This window comes from Sphaeramia orbicularis, chromosome 8 (genome assembly GCF_902148855.1).
Source record: "Sphaeramia orbicularis chromosome 8, fSphaOr1.1, whole genome shotgun sequence".
NCBI lineage: Eukaryota > Metazoa > Chordata > Actinopteri > Kurtiformes > Apogonidae > Sphaeramia > Sphaeramia orbicularis.
In genome coordinates this window covers 27,853,653-27,872,430 of record NC_043964.1, presented here as the reverse complement: position 1 = coordinate 27,872,430, position 18,778 = coordinate 27,853,653, and the positions used below count along the sequence as shown (strand labels likewise).

General features: G+C 37.3%; 1 protein-coding gene across 2 annotated transcripts in view; it reads right to left on the bottom strand.

Annotated features, from left to right (window-relative positions):
- Window positions 1–18,172: 18,172 nt before the first annotated feature.
- The window catches only part of LOC115424152 (E3 ubiquitin-protein ligase rnf213-alpha-like), a 37,023-nt gene continuing 36,417 nt past the window's right edge, over window positions 18,173–18,778 (bottom strand). For both annotated transcript variants that reach the window (XM_030141255.1, XM_030141256.1), the window contains exon 67: window positions 18,173–18,475. In XM_030141255.1, coding sequence (XP_029997115.1) covers window positions 18,319–18,475 — 157 coding nt within the window. In that variant the 3' untranslated portion in view covers window positions 18,173–18,318. The remainder of the gene's footprint in view (window positions 18,476–18,778) is intronic.

The following is an 18,778-nucleotide window of genomic DNA, read 5'->3' as shown; positions in this document are numbered from 1 at the left end:
GTATAGGTGTGATGTGTCCAAAAGTTCTGTCCATATAGTGCATATGTTATATATCAGACCACAGTCAGTCCTTAAAATGATGGTGCAGATGGACATCCAGTTTGCAGTCAGTATGTGTCATAAAGAGGCAATGTGTGTACTTTTTGTACATCATTTCTTCTCAGTTGTTAAACTCGTGAAACTGACACCACAATGTAGGACAAGGACACATAATCCCTGCGTTTTGCTCCTTCAGCAGTGGGTAGTTTTTCTTCTTTAGTTACATAGACATCATGACGTACCCATGTATTAATATCATGATAGTATCGTATCATTAGCTCCTCTGACTCCCATCTCTAGCTGCTATCACCAGTAGTTAGTGTATTCAACAAATGCAAACCAATTTAAATTTTTCTTGTAGATTTACAAAGATAATTATATACTTTTGTAAGACTTCCAATCATAAATCTGCTATTGTGTTCTAGCAAGGAACTAAACCTCAGCAGAAACTCACACCACCCTTATTTCTGTTCCTCTAATGGTTGAATGTAATGAAAGTAGACAGAGGTCAATGGATTCTGCAAAACACATTCATAATAGAAGATGAAACAGATTCACTAAGATGCAGAATGTACAAACAAAATTCACTTTAGTCAGTACACTCATTAATAATATTTAATTACATGTGACTCTCCTGTTATCACCAGCTAAATATAGTGTAATTCAAGATGCTTTGTAATTAGTCTGTATTGTTTGTGCAAGCGTTGTGTATACAGTTTGATAAATCAATCCTACAGGGCATTACAAGCTAGAGTAAACTAGCTATTTTTCAAAGCCAAGGGCACTTCTTGAGCGTATTTATAAATGGTCAGACATTTTATACATTTCATTAGAAAGAGAATTTTTCTAAGACCCCAAACCCTGCTGAACCGCAATCTTGATTTGCCTGGAAATATTGCTGCTGTCGACAAAAGAAAAATATACATGTTTCATTTTGGAAATCAGAGACAGAACATGAGCGGGCTGCCAGTGAGCAGCAGTAATAACCCAATGACTGGCTCTGGCAGGAAATGACACGCATGTCGTTCCTGGGCATCACACGGTAGTGCTGACTTGCCCAAAATAAGCCCTGCCAGTAACAACAATATTACACACAGATCTCTCTATGTGTGCGCAGGTTAAAAAAGCAGGAACTGGCAGCCATTCCTTCCCCTCATTATTTCCATCTTCTTCCTTTTCTAGAAAATCCTCAGTCCTCCGATGCCATCTCTAATAACCAGGACAACCAACAAATCAAAAACTGATCCTCAATAAGAGCTTTAGCTTGTACTGCACGCGGCCCCACCAGAAATGAGACAAATGATTTCAAGACATATGGGGTGCGACGCTTTCAGGCAATGAGGCCTGCAGGTAATGAGATGTGTTACCTTTTGGCCAAGTCAAATATTGCTCTTTGCATGCATCAAAGATTGGATTTTTACCAAAATATATTCAATGCTCTAAGTCTCCTTTATAATCACAAGTACATTAACCTGACCTCATGAATCAAAAACATTTAGGACACTATCCATATGTATTCACGTAAGCATTTGAAACTGCTTTTGGACATATACACGGATATAAAGTAAAAGCTATGTCACTGTAAAACTGCCTCACAACACTCTTCTGCAACAGAGGAGCTGAAAGTAGATGTAATTAACATTAACGACAGCATTCTGGTAATTCCAAATTAAGAGACTTAACTCTGCTGGCTTGTTAAATTAATGTGGTCTTAGGTATAAATATGCTACATGTGGGGGAACAAAGGGAAGTTGCAAACTACTGAACCAAAAAGGGGCTTGTGACTATAGCTGCTTTTCCATTGACCCTCAAATTGCATGAATATAACTTGCACATAAAAATGTCCCTAATGGAAAAACGACAATTTCGCCAAAACTCTTGTTTTTCGATTAAAAGTTTTTATGCTAGCAAGACGCTTTTTCAGGCATAACGCAAATAGAATATCACACAAAACTGCAATGGAAAGACCTTTTTCCACAATTGGAGTCACGTGAATTAAAAAAAAAACAAAAAACAGATGTTGACAAATGTTGCAACAAGAGAAGAAGAAGAGTTTTAAAGAAACATGTCGCGGTATGTGTGGACACACCAGGAAACTGAATCATTTTTTAATTTAGTACAGGATAGAGGGGTAGTATATAATAATAATAATAATGATGAATATATCTGTAAATCAGCATGATATTTATATTTGGCACCATGTTTATGGAATAACTTCTCATCTCATCTCACAATAATACATAAAAAAATTGTATTTGTGATTTAATGGAAAACCGAGATTACACACTTTTGTTTTTTGATATTTCAAAAAATATCGGAAAGTTAATAAGTAAAGTTTTGCGCATATGTCCAATGGAAAAGCAACTTATGTCTGTTCTCTATGCCTATCTGAACTACTGTGAAAGTTATAAATGTACTTGGTACTTCAAATATGTGTCAGTAAAGTGGACATATTTAATATTTCCTGCCACTCTTATCTCCCATAGTTGGTGATAAGGTAGTGTAATGTGATGTTTGTATTTAATAATACAAAGCCAAAGAGGCGTTGTATTTTCAAAAGCCACAGTCAAGTTAATTTAGGGTTAGTCTAACAGTTACAGGAATGTCACCATAAATTGCTGGTTTGTCTTATAAACATCACAGGCGCCAGCACAAGTGAGTGGGGTACCACTATTTATCATGTATGTACGGATATGAAATATTTCTATGTGGTCCTGTTTACACACACATCAGTATCCTGGTTATCACTGGGTTTTTAAATACCAAGATAAAACTTTACCTTGGTTCCTCTAATGGGAGTAATACACAAATTAACTGTTCACTGTTGCATGTGAACCATTTATTCCAGTTTCTGACAGGTGGGTTACTGCACAGGGGCTCGGTGACGTAATAGAAATACAAACATGGTGGTGGCAGCCAAAGCATCACTTCTAGAGGAATGCTAAAATAGAGTTTGTTCCTTAAGTTTACATATATGTACACATATCTGTATATGGAAAAAGCATTGGAAAGTTCAGGTTCCCCAAGACAAACAAATGAAGCAAATCAGGTCACAGTGGAAACATTACCAAGTGAACAAATCCAGTCACTGAACTCCATCATGACTTAACCCACCAAGAGTGGTGACATATCTCCATCCACTATGATCTCTTGTTCCACATCATCATAGTGACAGACTGACAGATGTCAAAGTGAGGTCATGTTTATCTATTCATCTAGTTTCCCACTAGTGTTGTCAAAACTGAAATAAATAAATACAATGTTCTATGATTATATGTAAAAGCACAACAAACTGCCACAAGAGATGGAAGATTCAAGATTTTTATTTGTCGTATACTTATGGTATGAACAGTGAAATGCAAGAAATGGTCCATAAGGCTGTGTGTAAAAATGAATAAAACCTACAAAAACTTACTCTTAAGAAGTGAAGTTATGTAAATATAGCTCTAATATAAATATAAAAGTGACAAAAAATACTATATTACAATAACAATTAACACTCATATGTACATAGCAGAAGAAACCAAAGCAGAATGGGCAAATGTTGGGCAATATTACATACATACAGCTCTGGATAAAAAAAAGAGACCACTGCAATATAATTTACCATTATAGGCATGTGTTTGAGTAAAATGAACATTATTGTTTTATTCTCCAAACTACAGACAACATTTCTCCCAAATTCCAAATAAAATTATTGTTTTTTAGAGCATGTATTTGCAGAACACGACACATGGTCAAAATAACAAACAGATGCAGGTGTTTTCAGACCTCAAATAATGCAAAGAAAACCAGTTCATATTCATTTCTAAACAACACAATACTAATGTTGTAACTTGGGAAAAGTTCAGACATCAATAGTTGGTGGAATAACCCTGATTTTCAATGACAGCATTCACGTGTCTTGTTTGGGAACATTATCAGAGCAGAAGTCAAGTAGGTTTGAATAGTTACTTTTTGATTCCAATTACTTTTGCGTTACTAATAGCACTGTTTTTGCCTATTGCAAGAAGATAGTGATGGCCACAGTAGTGGTTTTTATACTTCTCCTTCTTAACCCATAAAGACCCAAACAGCCACCGGTGACACAAACCATCTACAGATATAAACGGTTTAATACCTGTTGATCCACTAATTCTATCAATCCATGTAAATAATTGGTGTAAAATACAGTTTGTCGTCTTTTCATGGTCATCAGATATGACCCATTTGGACATTCAGAGGCTCCATGATGAATGTGGAAACACTGTCATCTTCTTCTACATTGATTCACCAGTAAATCCCACAGAGTTGGATCAATGACAGTGGATGGAGACGCTTGTTTTTACATTCAGTTATTAATATCTTTGATTAAAAATTAACTTGTTCTTCATTTTTCCTTGTTTTGATATAATTAACTTTGAATTAACTCTGAGTTTTCATGAACATCTACATGGTCTGTGAATTAAATATAGGAAAATACATGATTTACACCAAAAAATGCAAAATGCAGAGGATAATATATTTTAAAAATTGGTGATAAATCAGTTAAGAAAGGTGGAAATAGAGAAAAAATAATTTAGGAACTGCCACAAAAGTAGCACTGGGTCTTTATGGGTTAAATAAGACATGGATCAGGTGTTTATTCAGTAGAATAAGGTGTTCTTGTGTTGGAATTCAACAGACACAGGAATGGAGTGACTGTCATACATGCAGACATGCTGATTTCACAGGAAATTGCAGTGGTCTCTGAATTTTTTTCAGAGCTGTATGTGTATTTGTAGGAGTACATATTTATGCTGACACACTAGTATTATAGTGCTTCAGGGTTATAAATAACTGGATTTTGTTGTGTTCCATGTAAATGCGTCTTCTACCCATGATACTGGTGTGTATTTACGTACAATCAGGGTTAAACATGAAATATTTTGTCCTCCGTTAAGCTAGGAAAGCCTTCACCTTAAGGACATTCTGTTTACGTTCCCGTTAACATGCTTATCTTTGACACATTTTTGAGGTTAAGGCAGACGAGGCCAAACCAGGCTACATCTGAAAAGAAGATTCATTTATTTAAACTGTGATCACTCCTCACATGCAGCACTCGAGTGTGTTCTAGGAAGTTTCACACTTCACTTCAGAAATCCATGCACTCATCACAAGGGCAAATATACAGCCCAGTGTTTTTCCATTGCATCGGAGCCCTTAATGGCTACATTGCTTATTTTGCCCCACTGCTGAAGAGCACACGAATTGTTCAGGGTTCACGCAGGAACCCACTTAGCAAGACCTAACTGGGATTTCAAGGTCTCTCTGCTTTGTCTGCTGCCACTGTACTCCACTCAAGAATCCATATCTGTGGAATTATAATTGAGGATAAATATTATCAAGTGCAATCGGAGAGGGTGTTGTGTATTTGTGCTGGGGCCAAGAAGAGAGGAGCTGTGAAACTGAACACCTCCTCGGGCCGTGACCACAAGAGAGCTTGGTAGGAGGCAGAGGAACCATCGCTCTCCGTGGGCCGCCGCAGACGAGGGGGAATACGGAGGTGAAAGGTCAAGGCGGAAAGCGACGTCATTTCCACGGCTAAGACTGCATGTTCATGTGCAGCGGTTGTGTTCGCGCATTGTGTTAAACATGACAGAAACTGAACCACTTTGGACACTGGCAGACGAGTATACAGTCAGTCTCATCCCATGTTTGGTTATTAATGTATATTCTCATACATGATGTCGTTTCATCTCACTCCTTCATTTTTGCATTGATCTGACTGCATCATATTACATTATCTCTGCCTTCTTTACTTTGATTCACTCAATTTATTCGAAGTGTCGTGTTTTCGCATTTGCTGTCCACATCTCTTTTGTTGTGTTGTTTTCTGTTTTAGTGTCTTTGCTTGCATCTTGTATTCTGCTCTTGTGCCGCTCTGCTTTATCTGTTAAAGCACTTTGTAAACTCAGTTTTTAAAGGTGCTATATAAATAGTTGTTGTTGTTGTTGTTGTCGTCGTCGTCGTCGTCATCATCATTATTATTATTAGTAGTAGTAGTAGTAGTAGTAGTAGTAGTAGTAGTAGTAGTAGTAGTAGTAGTAGTGGTAATACCCGAATGTGTTCTCTACGGTGGTCGGCAAGGGCCAAACCATTGCAACAGCCCATTACCTCTCAGTTAGAGAAAACAGCCGTAAGTACAGAACGATGCAAATTCACAAACTCCAACGCAAGTCTAAACGAGGTACAAAAAGAGGAACGTGGTGCAAATGAAAAAATGTGCTGCAAGAAACAAAAACAAATGCATAATCATCAAATGCTCTGCAAAATAAGAAACAATGCAAACCAAGAAAACATCTGCAAATGAAAAACGCTACATAAACAGTCACAACAACAGATGTGCTCCAAACCTGTAGGGGGTGCTGTCAGCAGAACAGGTCAATGTAGAGACACACAGGATGGAGAGAGACGGAGAACAGCTGACTGAGTGTTTCAAAGTACAGTGGGAACAAATTGAAGTTACGGTGTAGAGCTGTTGATGTTTTCTAGGGTTGCATCGTTTCTTTATTTGCAGAGCATGTGATGATTATGCAAGTGTTTTTGTTTCTTGCAGCGCATTTTTTTGTTTGCACAACGTTCCTCTTTTTGTACCTCATTTAGACTTGTGTTGGAGTTTGTGAATTTGCATTGTTTCTGTACTTGCAGCTGTTTTCTCTGAGACGCATTGGGCCGTTGCAATGTGTTTGGCCCTTGTCAGCCACTGTTAAGCTAAAATTTAAAAAAATTGCAAGTTAGCTAACACACCGCATGTTAATCATATGCTATGAACAAATAAGTAAAAACATTGTCACTTTCACACAAGAATATGCTCAACCAATAGGGAGCTAAGAGTTACACAAACATAATAGTGTAAAACAACCACTTAGATATGAAATTAAGAAAAAAAATAATGACGGAACTGACAATGTGTGTTCATACCAAGTAGACAGCACAACAAAACTGTTGCTATTAGTGGTGAGCGGATCAATAGTATCAATACTAAGTCAGTATCAGATCGATAGTAGCGTGGTGAGATTGATACTTTAGTTTCAGTTTTTCTCTTGTACGCATTGCTGCAGTTTCGTCAAAGAGGCAACAGCAAGGTCGTCGGACTCGCCCCTTCTGTCACACTTCTGGCACACTTTGCTCCTCCTCCCCCCTCTTGTGTTTTGATGTTGTGTCGTCACGTGACTCAGCAGCGCAAAGCAAACAAGCAAACTGTTGGCTCAGGTGTGCCCGCCCACCAGCACATGCACAACACATGCACAGACTGAGACACGGAGCAGAAGAATGGCACAAAAGAGGAGCGCCAAATGGTTATATTTTCAGGCCGAAAATGAGACAACAGCAAGCTGAATAATTTGTAAAAAGGCTATAAGGGACAGGTAATTTTGATTTAATTACTTCTGCCGGGAGGTATTGTGATCACTTTGCTTTGTGTGTTTGTGTGCGTGCGTGTTTGCATGTTTGTTTGTTTGTTAGCAAGATAACTCAAAAAGTTATGGACGGATTTGCACGAAATTTTCAGGAAATGTTGATACTGGCACAAGGAAGAAAGGATTAAATTTTGGTGGCGATCGGGGTTGGGGGTGGGGGGTCTTGCCCCCTCTAGGCCCGCCCGCACACATGCATGGGAGGCAGATCTGTCTTGGCGGAGGTCTGCGCTCTCCGAGTGCTTTTCTTGTTTCTTGTTTTTATATTGCAGTTTCTGAACACTACCTGAAAAAAATTGTTCTAATTTGTTTTCCAGTGATCATTTTGTGCACTTTGTTAATTTAAGAAAAAAATTCCAGACAGGACAATGTATGGGGAAAAATTGTTTTGTTACCATTCTATTGTTTCTGAAAAAAGCTTATTTTGATAATAAAGTATTTTCTATTTACTTATAAACTTTGCCCTAATTCTGTCCTGGGTTTTAACTATTTAATAGTAAAAAAGGGAAGCATCACAAAACACTTAAAGATCATGAAAATTAATTGAGATTTACCAATTCGATTATGCATCCACCTTAACTATTGAAATGTATCTGTATCGATATTGGTGATACTGTCACTGTATTTACTTGGTATAGGACTGATACCAAAATATGCAGTATTGCACACCACTGGTTGCTATCTCCGTGGGGTGCATGACCCTAGTCAGCAGGGGTGCAGCATTCAATGACCATAAAATAAAATTGTAGTTAATACAATAACAGTGTGAGAGACAGCAAGTGGAATCACATATTCTATACATTAGCTCTGTTACACATGCCCAGAAAAAATATGGAAGCTGTGTTTTACTTTCACTCAGCTGGGACAGCCCTGCTCCTCAGGGTCTTAGCATTGTGACATTCAGCCTTTTCTTCTAGTCTCTCATCACCAGGTGGGGAAAACAACCCCTAATCCAAGTCCTCTAATCTTGTACAGGATAACTGTCAGCACCTCTATACACTTTCCTGGCTTGTTACAACACCGGCACCAGTAGTAATCACTCTAATCCTTTGGTATCCATGATAAACAAAACCTCTCGCAGGGTCATTATCTATTCACAGCCAAAGGTCGTCGGATAACAAAGCACATCAGGAGGAAAGAGAAAGAATGAGAGAAAGAAATGTGAGAGAAAGCAAATAGGAGAGGAGATGCAAGGACAAAGAGTAGAGTCTGAACAGTATTTAACTGGATTATATAACACCGTGTGCTATGTGCCAAGCAGCAACTGTTTTCTCTCTTTCAAAGCACAGTTTTCGGTTCTGTTGTAAAAGCTGCAGGCATTTTTCAGCCTCAGTGTAAAGCGATACTCTGTTGTTTGATCCACACATCCAAGATCCATTCCTCCGTGAAAGAAAACTCCACAAATGTCAGATTTCTGGAAATCTTACATAATAACAATTTAGTGACATTTATGACTAGGTGACAGTGTAAAGATGTCAAGCACTTTTTTGTTTTAAAGGAAAGACATCTGTTACTGTGAGAAATGAGACAGAGGTTTTAACTTGAACTAAATACAGATACTTTTTTTATTGCTGAGTTTTCAGGTATCTGAGCTGTTTTTAGCATGTAGTTTTCTGGCAGATTTTTACTTTTTACTCTACATTTTCACTGTCTGTGCCTTCTTTTCCCATGCTTATAATTCAGTTTTAATTCATTTGAGTGATTATTTGTATTGAACTTCACCGGTTAGATAAAGAAGATGATTCTTTTTGTAGCACAGAGTTAGCTTTTCTATATTTCAGTAGTTTTTTGTAATACTTTTGCAGCATATGTATATTTAGTATTTTATCCTGTAGCTTTTTGCACATGCTTACATTTTCAGTATTTTGTGTGATATGTTTATACAGTCTTTTTGCACTAAGAGCTGGATCTACTACCACCCCAATTTGTGTGTACCAATTTGCATGCACAATCTAGAATTTTGCGTTTGAGGTTGAACCGCGGTTTGTGGGTGATTAACTACGACTGCTTGCATAAATGACAACAGGTGCAAAGTCTTAGAGACCGCCCTATTTAAAATGAGGATTTTGCGTGCGCTACTGGTTGTCGTCATGGAGACCATACACTAGAAAAACTGCTCTGGGATACACCAGCACTAATGGCAACAGTGTGATGGAATGATCCAGATGTAAGGAAATGTAATGTCGGAGGAATTTTGTCTTAGAAGGTATTGCATGACTCCTCCTTGTGACTGGTTCTAAATAATCCCCTTGTTCATCTAGAAGTTCTAAACTGGCATTGCTGGGCAGCGGCGCCAGATTCATTTTAGAGGTGGGGGGGCCATGGGGGTGGTTGGACTGAATGACTGTCAGGCACACATCATTTTGTCAGACTGTAGCCTAATGTTGGGGTGTATATTTAATCACAATCATCAGATCAAGTGGAAAAGTAGCCTTTACAAGAGTCTCATAAAGTGTGTAAGTCTGTGTGTGTGTGTGCATGTGTGTGTGTGGGTTTCTTCCGTCATTTCAGAAATGTTCACACGAGGGTGAAAAATGCGTTCTCTGCATTGTGTTTCATGGTTTTGATGTCTCCTTGTGACAATAACCACTTCCATGTGTGTGCAATTACACATACAAACCTTTTGTACCTCCTTTTGAGACGTGTTAAATATAGACGTAATTTCTATGAGCAAAATTGCTTTCGGGTTTGATAAATCACTTTTTGTGTGCTAAATTAATATATTTACATTTTGTCCTCCCAGCACACACACACAATTGCCTGTAAATGCCCCATATTGCATATTCATTGTGGCAAACGTACTAACTAATAATAATGGATTAGATTTATATAGCGCTATGAACATACTCAAAGCATGTGCAGTGGATCCATTATTCATTCGCTCACACATTCTCACTCTGGTGGTGGTAAACTTTGTAGCCACAGCTGCCCTGGGGTAGACTGACGGAAGCATGGCTGCCCATCCGCCCCTGACCACCACCAAACATTCATACACCAGTGTGAGTAGCAGCACTGGAGGCAAGGAGCAAAGTGTCTTGCCGGGACAGAGTGGGATTTGAACCACCAACCCTTCAGTTATTGGATGACCCGCTCTACTATCTGAGCCATGGCAACCACTGGCTACAGACACACTATTTTGCACCTTTGAAAGACACAACCCTTAGTGCGCACTGTTCATAAAACAGTTTGTAAATTTTTTTGTGTGTGCAATGAGTTTGCACACGTTTTAATACATGCAAACCTTTAGTAGATCCAGCCCTAAGTGTTTTTGCTGCTAGACAGAACAGAGCTGCTAAACTTTCATTGTTCCTGTGACAATAAAGATCTATTCTATTCTATTCTATTCTATTCTATTCTATTCTATGATTTGCTTCAAGCACAACTAATGCAGGAAGATGGAAATAATATAAAAGTTGCAATAAGACACCACAGACAATAAAAAAGGAGGAATAAAGGAAATAAAGGAATCAGCGTTTTGAGTTCTCTTCCTGATGTTGTAAAATGATTTGGAACAAGAATAACGTTGATTATTTTCAGTGCATTCTGTCTTATTTTATTTAGAACAGTTGTTATGTTCACATTGTATTGATATGATGTCAGGCTGCGGTAACTTTGCACAGAAAGGACTTGGAGAAAAGCCCTTCAAAGCATTACTATTTACATGTGCATATTTCAAGAACACTTCATAGCCTGTATCTTTTCACTTTCATTCAAGTAAAGAAACTGGAAATGTTTACAGTTCTCCACAGTAGGTGTTTTGACGTGTTTGTCATAGGGCAAGAAGAGGTGACTCTGAATTCCACCTCTGATCCTTACCTCTGTATGATGTATGTGATGCCGGATCTGCTGGAAAACACAAATACCTGTGGATCCGCCTGAGACCTAGTGAATAAAGGAAAAGAGAGTTAGTGTATTGTGACAAGGCAAAGTGTTTAAACAGAACCTGATGGGAGTATCATCATCCATTGTTCGTGAAGGCTCAGTGACTGGTTTAACCCATAAAGACCCAGTGTTACTTCTGTGGCAGTTCCCAAATTAATTTTTCTCTCTATTATGCTTTTTAAAGTGACTTATCACCATTTATTGTAATATTATCTTTTTTATTTTGTGTTTTTTCCATGAAAATCAGATATTTTCCGATATTTAATTCACTGATCGTACAAATGTTCATTAAATCTCAGAGTAATGTTGAGGGTTATTATATCAAAAACAGAGAAAACTGAAGAAAAAGTAATTTTTTCAGCTAAGATATCAATAACTCAACATATAAACAAGTGTCTCCATTCACTGCTATTGATCCAACTCCATGGGTTTTACTGGTGAATCAATGTTGAAGAAGTTGATGGTGTTTCCACGGTAACTACGGAGCCTCTGAACATCCAAATGGGTCACATCTGATGACCATGAAAAGATGACAAACTGCATTTTACACCAATTATTTACATGTATTGGTAAGATTAGTGGATAAATACATATTAAACAGTTTACGTGAGTAGATGGGTTTGGTTGACAGTGGATCTATGGGTCTTTATGGGTTAATAAGTATGAAAATGTGTTGTTGTAAACCAGCGCTCATTAAACACAAACAGCATTAACACTTACTTTATGTTGATTTTTCACTCAGTTTCTCACCTTCTTATACCAAGTACCTATAAGATTTCTGTTCCAGTCTCTGGAAATTCTATGTAACTGTTTCTTTCTTCCCATGCCTTCACTGTTCTGTAGTCAGTTGTTCCCAAAACAATATTCATAGACCGTACTATGTAAATGTAATCCAGTACCTGACACATAACCCCATCTTGCCTTTGCTTGTTCTTATTATTTGGGAAATGCTAGCATATTACTGTACTTCTCAAACACCCTCTCATCTTACCATAACAATCTGATTCAATATGTGGTATTATTGTTATGGAACGCAAAGGCAGAGCTGTCTGCCTGTAGCAGACAGATTGGTATTGAAATTCAAGCCCAAGTAATTCACTGGGTAAAGTTGAGATTTCTTTGCCCAAGGTGAGTTTTGCAACAGGCTCCACCTAGTCGACCCACTATTGTCCTGCTCTGCTGTTACGTTTGCAAGATGTTAAAGAGTTGGATCAGGATTTAACTTCCAATAAAGAGGGGAGATGACATTTCTGGACAAGCGATCATAAATTAAATCCTGCATTTGACACTGATATGGATCTTATACACTCCACCTTGGCTGATATTACAGTATATTCTCCTATCTTGAAGGCATTAACCAAAATTAACAGTTATAAATTCACAAAAATACAGACATACAGATATTACACCTTCTTTCCAACTCACAGTTTATGTTACATTTTAATACAAATTAGCCTACACTCAGTATAACAACATACTTCTTAAATATAAAGGTGTATTTCTTGATAGTAAATCATCAAAACAGTTTTTGTGAATAATGAGCGTTCACAGACATCATCACCAAAACAATCAGTGCAGGACTGAATGAAAATACACAATGTCAGAAAGGGTAAATGGAATAAAGTCAGAGGTATTCTGATTCTAAAAATATTACTTATACTTATTATTTACCTTCTTTACTGTCGTGGATGTAAATGGATGTGTTTCGGCTCTGAACATCTTCATCTTCATCAGGATAGAAAGCTGCAGCAGACATGTGCTCCATTTAACCCTCACTATGTAATATGACACTAGTCATGTGATGATGGTCATGTGACATGTAAATTCAACCAAAGAAAATAAATTAATTAAAAAAAAAAAAAAAACAAGGGAACAGTTATAAATGAAGAAATGCATATTTGAAAAAAATAAGAAAAGAAAAAAAAAATTAAATGAAAAATAAAAATAAAAAAAAAAATAATAATAAGATGATGATGAAGAAGAATAATATATAAATAATAATAAGAAAAAAATTACTTGAACTACAGAATAATAACAGTTGACAGGATATAAAAACAGAATGTGTTGAACTAAAAAAAAAAAAAAAAAAAATTAAATGTACAAAATTAAATAACAAAAACAGCCCTCAGGATAATGGCTAATATGCTAACTTTCAGGGCTAATGTGGACACTAACAAAGCACATTTCATAAATAACATGCACCTATAACATATGCTTTAAACACTGTGCTGTAGTTTTACATTAACTCATTACCTTACCTCCGAAATGTGACAACAATAGCTGATTTAATGTTTAAGCTTTAATTCTGGTTCATAGAGCAACTCTGTGTTAGCAATATAGCAGTTAGGCTACATGCTACTACTACTACTACTACTACTACTACTACTACTAAAACTGATAAAACTAAACTAATGAAAAACTTTAGGATTATTGTAAGTTCTGACAAGAAATGGGCTTAGACGGGCAACAAAAAATCTCCAGTACATGAACTACTTTTTCTTTTCTTTGTTTTATGTGAATGTACGTTTTACAATCTGCTGGTAAACCTGTCCATGCGAATGGCAACAAATTAACTCTTGAAACTCATATAATCCCATGTGGTATGTTCCCACTTAACTGGTAATTGTATTTTCTCTTCACGTATTTAATAGAACAACATGGCAGCAGTGCTCTTAATTTCTTCCTTGTGCTTGGAGGACAAACCCGAGTGTTGAGAGCAGTGAGAAGTGCACACAATTAGTTAATACAATTCACAGATGTGCTCGCTGAGCTTTTTCCTCCTCTCCCTCATCTCGGCATCACACAGCGATCTGAGCAACCTGAGAGGTCGGACATGGTCTGCTTTCACCCCGCCATGACCTACTGGCACATACATTTCAGATGACGTAGTAATTAAAATACACTAATTTGATAATAATGCAATAACAGCAGCACCCTGAAGGGATAATTTAAAGAAAACATTTTCCCAGCCCACTAATAAAGCATATGTAATGCCCCGTAGAAAATACAGTAGCCTGCCGGTGTGCTCTCAGAGGTCTCTGGGGTATTTCAAGGTACTGATTTCACACCACAATCATTAAAATCTTAGCTCCCTTTTGGCAGAGAGTGCGCCTGGTTGGCGTCGTCGCCTGTGAATGATATTGGATCCCTGAGGTGTAAACTTGATGCATATCTGAGGTTGTTTTGCAACGGGTTTGAAGTTCTCCTGCAGATCAAGGCGCAGTGTTGATTCAGAGCTGACCTTCATAATATTTTAACTGGATTGTGAAGCTCATAGGTATTTTCCGAAAGACTGATAGACCCGAATATGACGAAGAAAGCGTCTGACCTGGGTTTAACCGCCAAAACCCTCCATTTAGTCTCAAACAAAAAGGTGTCATTCATGTTTTTTAATCATACCATGTCTAGCATTGTGGGTATCATTAAATGTGAGCTATGATGCACAGTTAATATTGCCCCTAATTCCACCTCATCAACAAACAAAGGCGTAAACAAGCAGAGGGCAGGAATCTGGCCCCTCTGTGTCCTCCCCTTTGTACCACTGCTCTGGTGGATGTGAAGCCTACGGAAGTGGAAGTGAAAGTGATTGAACTTGCTCAGTGAGGCTTGTTTTACAAGCCCGAATTGCGTAAATCACGCCTCATGACCCATTTGTTGGTGTGTTTATTAACTTCACATACAGTTCTTCCACATGGAGGTTTCCTAATGAGCAACGAGGGACGAGGCCAGATGGGTGTCAGCGACAGGTTAGTCTGCTGAAAACAGTCGCCTCACAGCTCTGGTTTTCAGTCTCTACATGACTGCACGTATTAACTCATAGATGATATTTTTGTTATCAAAGCCAACATGGAGCTTTAACCACAGACTGGAAAACAAGTGTTCAGAGAACGCAAACCTCCGCCAAGCACCCCAAACGGTGTGCATGTGTGGATCGACTATTTCTTTTTAAATTAAACAGTTTCAAGGTCGTTCCATACGGCAGAAGTTGAAGCTTGGTACCAGTCATGTGTATGTCAAATTCTATTGAATTCCAATCAATATTTGTTGAGTTATAATGAAAAATGGGTCATAAATGGGATTTTCAATGTTAAATTGAAATGTCCACAGAGCAAGGTTGTAATAGTTTTGGATTTTTCATCATAGTTTAGTTTTATTTAGTTTTGACTTTTTTTTTCTCCAATTCAGGTAGTTTTAATTTGTTTTTAGAGCAGGTTTGCTAGTTTTTATTAGTTTTCATTTTTTTCTAAATGCTTAGTTTTAGGTTAGTTTTAGTATTCATTTTAGTTTAGTTGTATCTTTTTTCTTCTTCTCTGCTGTATTCAAATAAATCCCAGACAGGACTCTGTTGCTTTCTCCATGTTTCCAGGTAGAGTGGGGACCAGAAGACAACTGGAAACCACAAGTGAACACGAGTGACGGACCGTTAAATATCATATGGGGCCAGCAGCTAAAATTGCTAGAGTGAAATAAATCGCTTTCGTATCAGTCCGACATCGACAAAGACGAAAACGAAGGGAATTATATCCATAATTTTTATCCGTTTTAGTTTTGTAAACACACAATACAGTTTCAGTTAGTTATTTTTTCTTTTAATTATAGTTTTTATTTATTTCAGTTAACGAAAATGTTTTTCAGTTGTAGTTTCGTTAGTTTTTGTTAACAATAATAACCTTGCCAAAGAGTCCACATTCCACAGTGGATGTGGACAATTTTGTGCCAGATATAAGATATTGTTATAAGCTACGGGTGTATCAAATTGGAGGCTAATCAGAGTCGTTTTGAATTTTGTATGAATTTTCGAAAATGAGAGATAGGAAAATTTTAGATTTTGTGACCTTGCTGTGACCTTGAACTTTGGCCTACTTGGCCCAACATTTAATGGGTTAATCCCAGGGCCTAGGCCTATCTGTGGGTAAAATTTGGTAAAGATGGTTGGAATAGTTTTCCTGTAAAGTTGCTAACAAACAAACACACAAAGCAAAGTGGTCACAATACCTCCTGGCAGAGGTAATAAAAGCAAAAGTTCAGATGGAAACCCAAAAATCAGCCGGCCTGTGCCCAGTCTTTTGATATCACTCGTACTGACCGAGTCCCAGAGGGTGGTCGCTGGCATAGTTTACTTTCACAGGCGCATGCTTCCATTAGTCATTGTTATGCTAAACACAGCTTTGGTATAGAGGAAATTGAATTAAGGAGCCGTCCAGGAGCAGTCCTCGTGGCTGTCTTGTCTTTATCATTTCCATCAGTCTGATCAGGAACACATTGAGCTCCCACCAACACAGGGTCACAAAGTCATGTAACCTTAGGCAGCCAGCCACTTCCTGAGCACTTCATCATGGATAACCCCTTGCCTTTTGGCAGTAATGTAAATAAATGAAGAGGAATTAGTAGCAACCCAAAGTATTTATGCTGGTAAATATCTGCTGTATACAACTGACAGTACCTGTATGTACACAACAGTCTAACAGTACTGTAACACAGGTACATTAAAATCTACCCAAAGGTACTGACAATTATATCATACACTACAAATAAAAAGTTAAGGATATTTCTTCTTTTTTTTTTTTTTTGGTCATTTTTGTCATTTGTAAATAAAACTATGTCTGGTCACTAAAAAAAAATTCTTTCAATTCACACACAAAAAAGTAAAAAGCGCTGTGCAAGAATCCAACTGAAAAAAATAGCCCAAAAATTAAAAATATCCTTAACTTTTTGTTTGTAGTGTAGGTTTTCCACATAAAAACCAATGTCTTATAAAATAGCCAAACATGTACATTGGGAAAGTAACACATAAAAAGTATAATCCTGCTTTATCATGTAAACTATTCTAACATTTCCTTCTTAATTAACCCGTCACCTTTATTGTATGACAGTGTATATGTGTGTGACTGTGGAAATTACTCAAACAAAATATGATTAATTAAATGATCTGCCCAATTAAGATAACTTCAGTTTTATAAGTATTTTAATTATAACTAGAAAAGCACTCGGAGAGCGCAGACCTCCGCCAAGCACAAAAATTCCCACATAACCGGTGATACAAATCCTACATTTATTTTTTAAAATAAAATCCGCCTTCTGGATCAGATCCGGATCAGCCTTTGAAATGTGATAGAGGACCCCATTGTCAATTCCTGAGTTAAATTTCATGAGTTTTGGTCAATAATTAAGCGAGATATTGGGAAACGAAAATTTTGGCCCCATTTACCACAATGTTAACGAAAATTTCAAAGTGATCCAGAATCCAGGATTTCTTCCGGATCACCCCCAAAAGTTAATCATTTCTTCCTTATCCCATTTCCAACAAACCCTGAAAATTTCATCAAAATCTGTCCATAACTTTTTGAGTTATGTTGCACACTAACAGACAGACAAACAGACAGACAAACAAACCCTGGCAAAAACATAACCTCCTTGGTGGAGGTAATTAGATTATCTTAAAAAAAAAAAAAAAAAAAAAAAGACACATATGAACAAAGAAAAAAAGATTAACATAGTGCGAGTTTTATTGGCAGAACAGCAGCATTTTATACCAGCTGTATGGGTATTTTATTATGTTTATGTGTAGAAGTTACATGACATTAACTGGAAAAAAATGGGGGGGGGGTCTAAAATGTTGGAATGTGAAATAAAACAGAGTATAATGAGACGTTTGATTTCCACAATGACACATGGTATAATTTTGATTTTAGTGATGGAAAACAATAGCAATGACAAAAACCTGTACTTGAACAGAGCGTTGTGATTAAGGTCAGTTTACTTTGACGTCCCCAGAGTTTTTCTATATTTTGTACCTGAGTTCAGTTCAATCTACTTCTGCCTCTCTGAGACAGACATCTTCATAATATGAATACAGTGCAAATAGAAAGAAACACTACTGAACTATGAAATATAAAACAAGAACAGATCCTTGAAGTGTTCGATAACACTGATTCGTTGTGATTGTAAACTTTTTATAGACTTATTGTCTCTGAGGGCGCTCCTGCTTGAAGGTGACAATGAATTTCCAGGCTTCGACAACCTGGGACAGGAGGATCTCATCAGGGAAGAGCTCCTCCACATCAGGGGGCATGTCCAAGTCTTTACGCTCCATGTAACACATCATTGTTACTTTAAGGCTGCAACGACACAAATAAATACATATGACAACTGTGAGTTTATGTCAGTCATTTCAAATACCCTTCTAATCAATCAGTGTGTGGATGGAAAGGATCAGATGTTTCCTCGTAGATTAATTTTTTTTCATGTTTCAAATCCAGTCTACTTATGTATTTCCCAATGACCCTGATGAAGGCCACTAACCAAAACACGTTGGTCTAAACCACTGCAAGGTTATTATCGTTAACGAAATCTAACAAAATAACGAAAACTAGAATTGTAAAAACATTTTCTTTAACTGAAATAAATCAAAACTATAATCA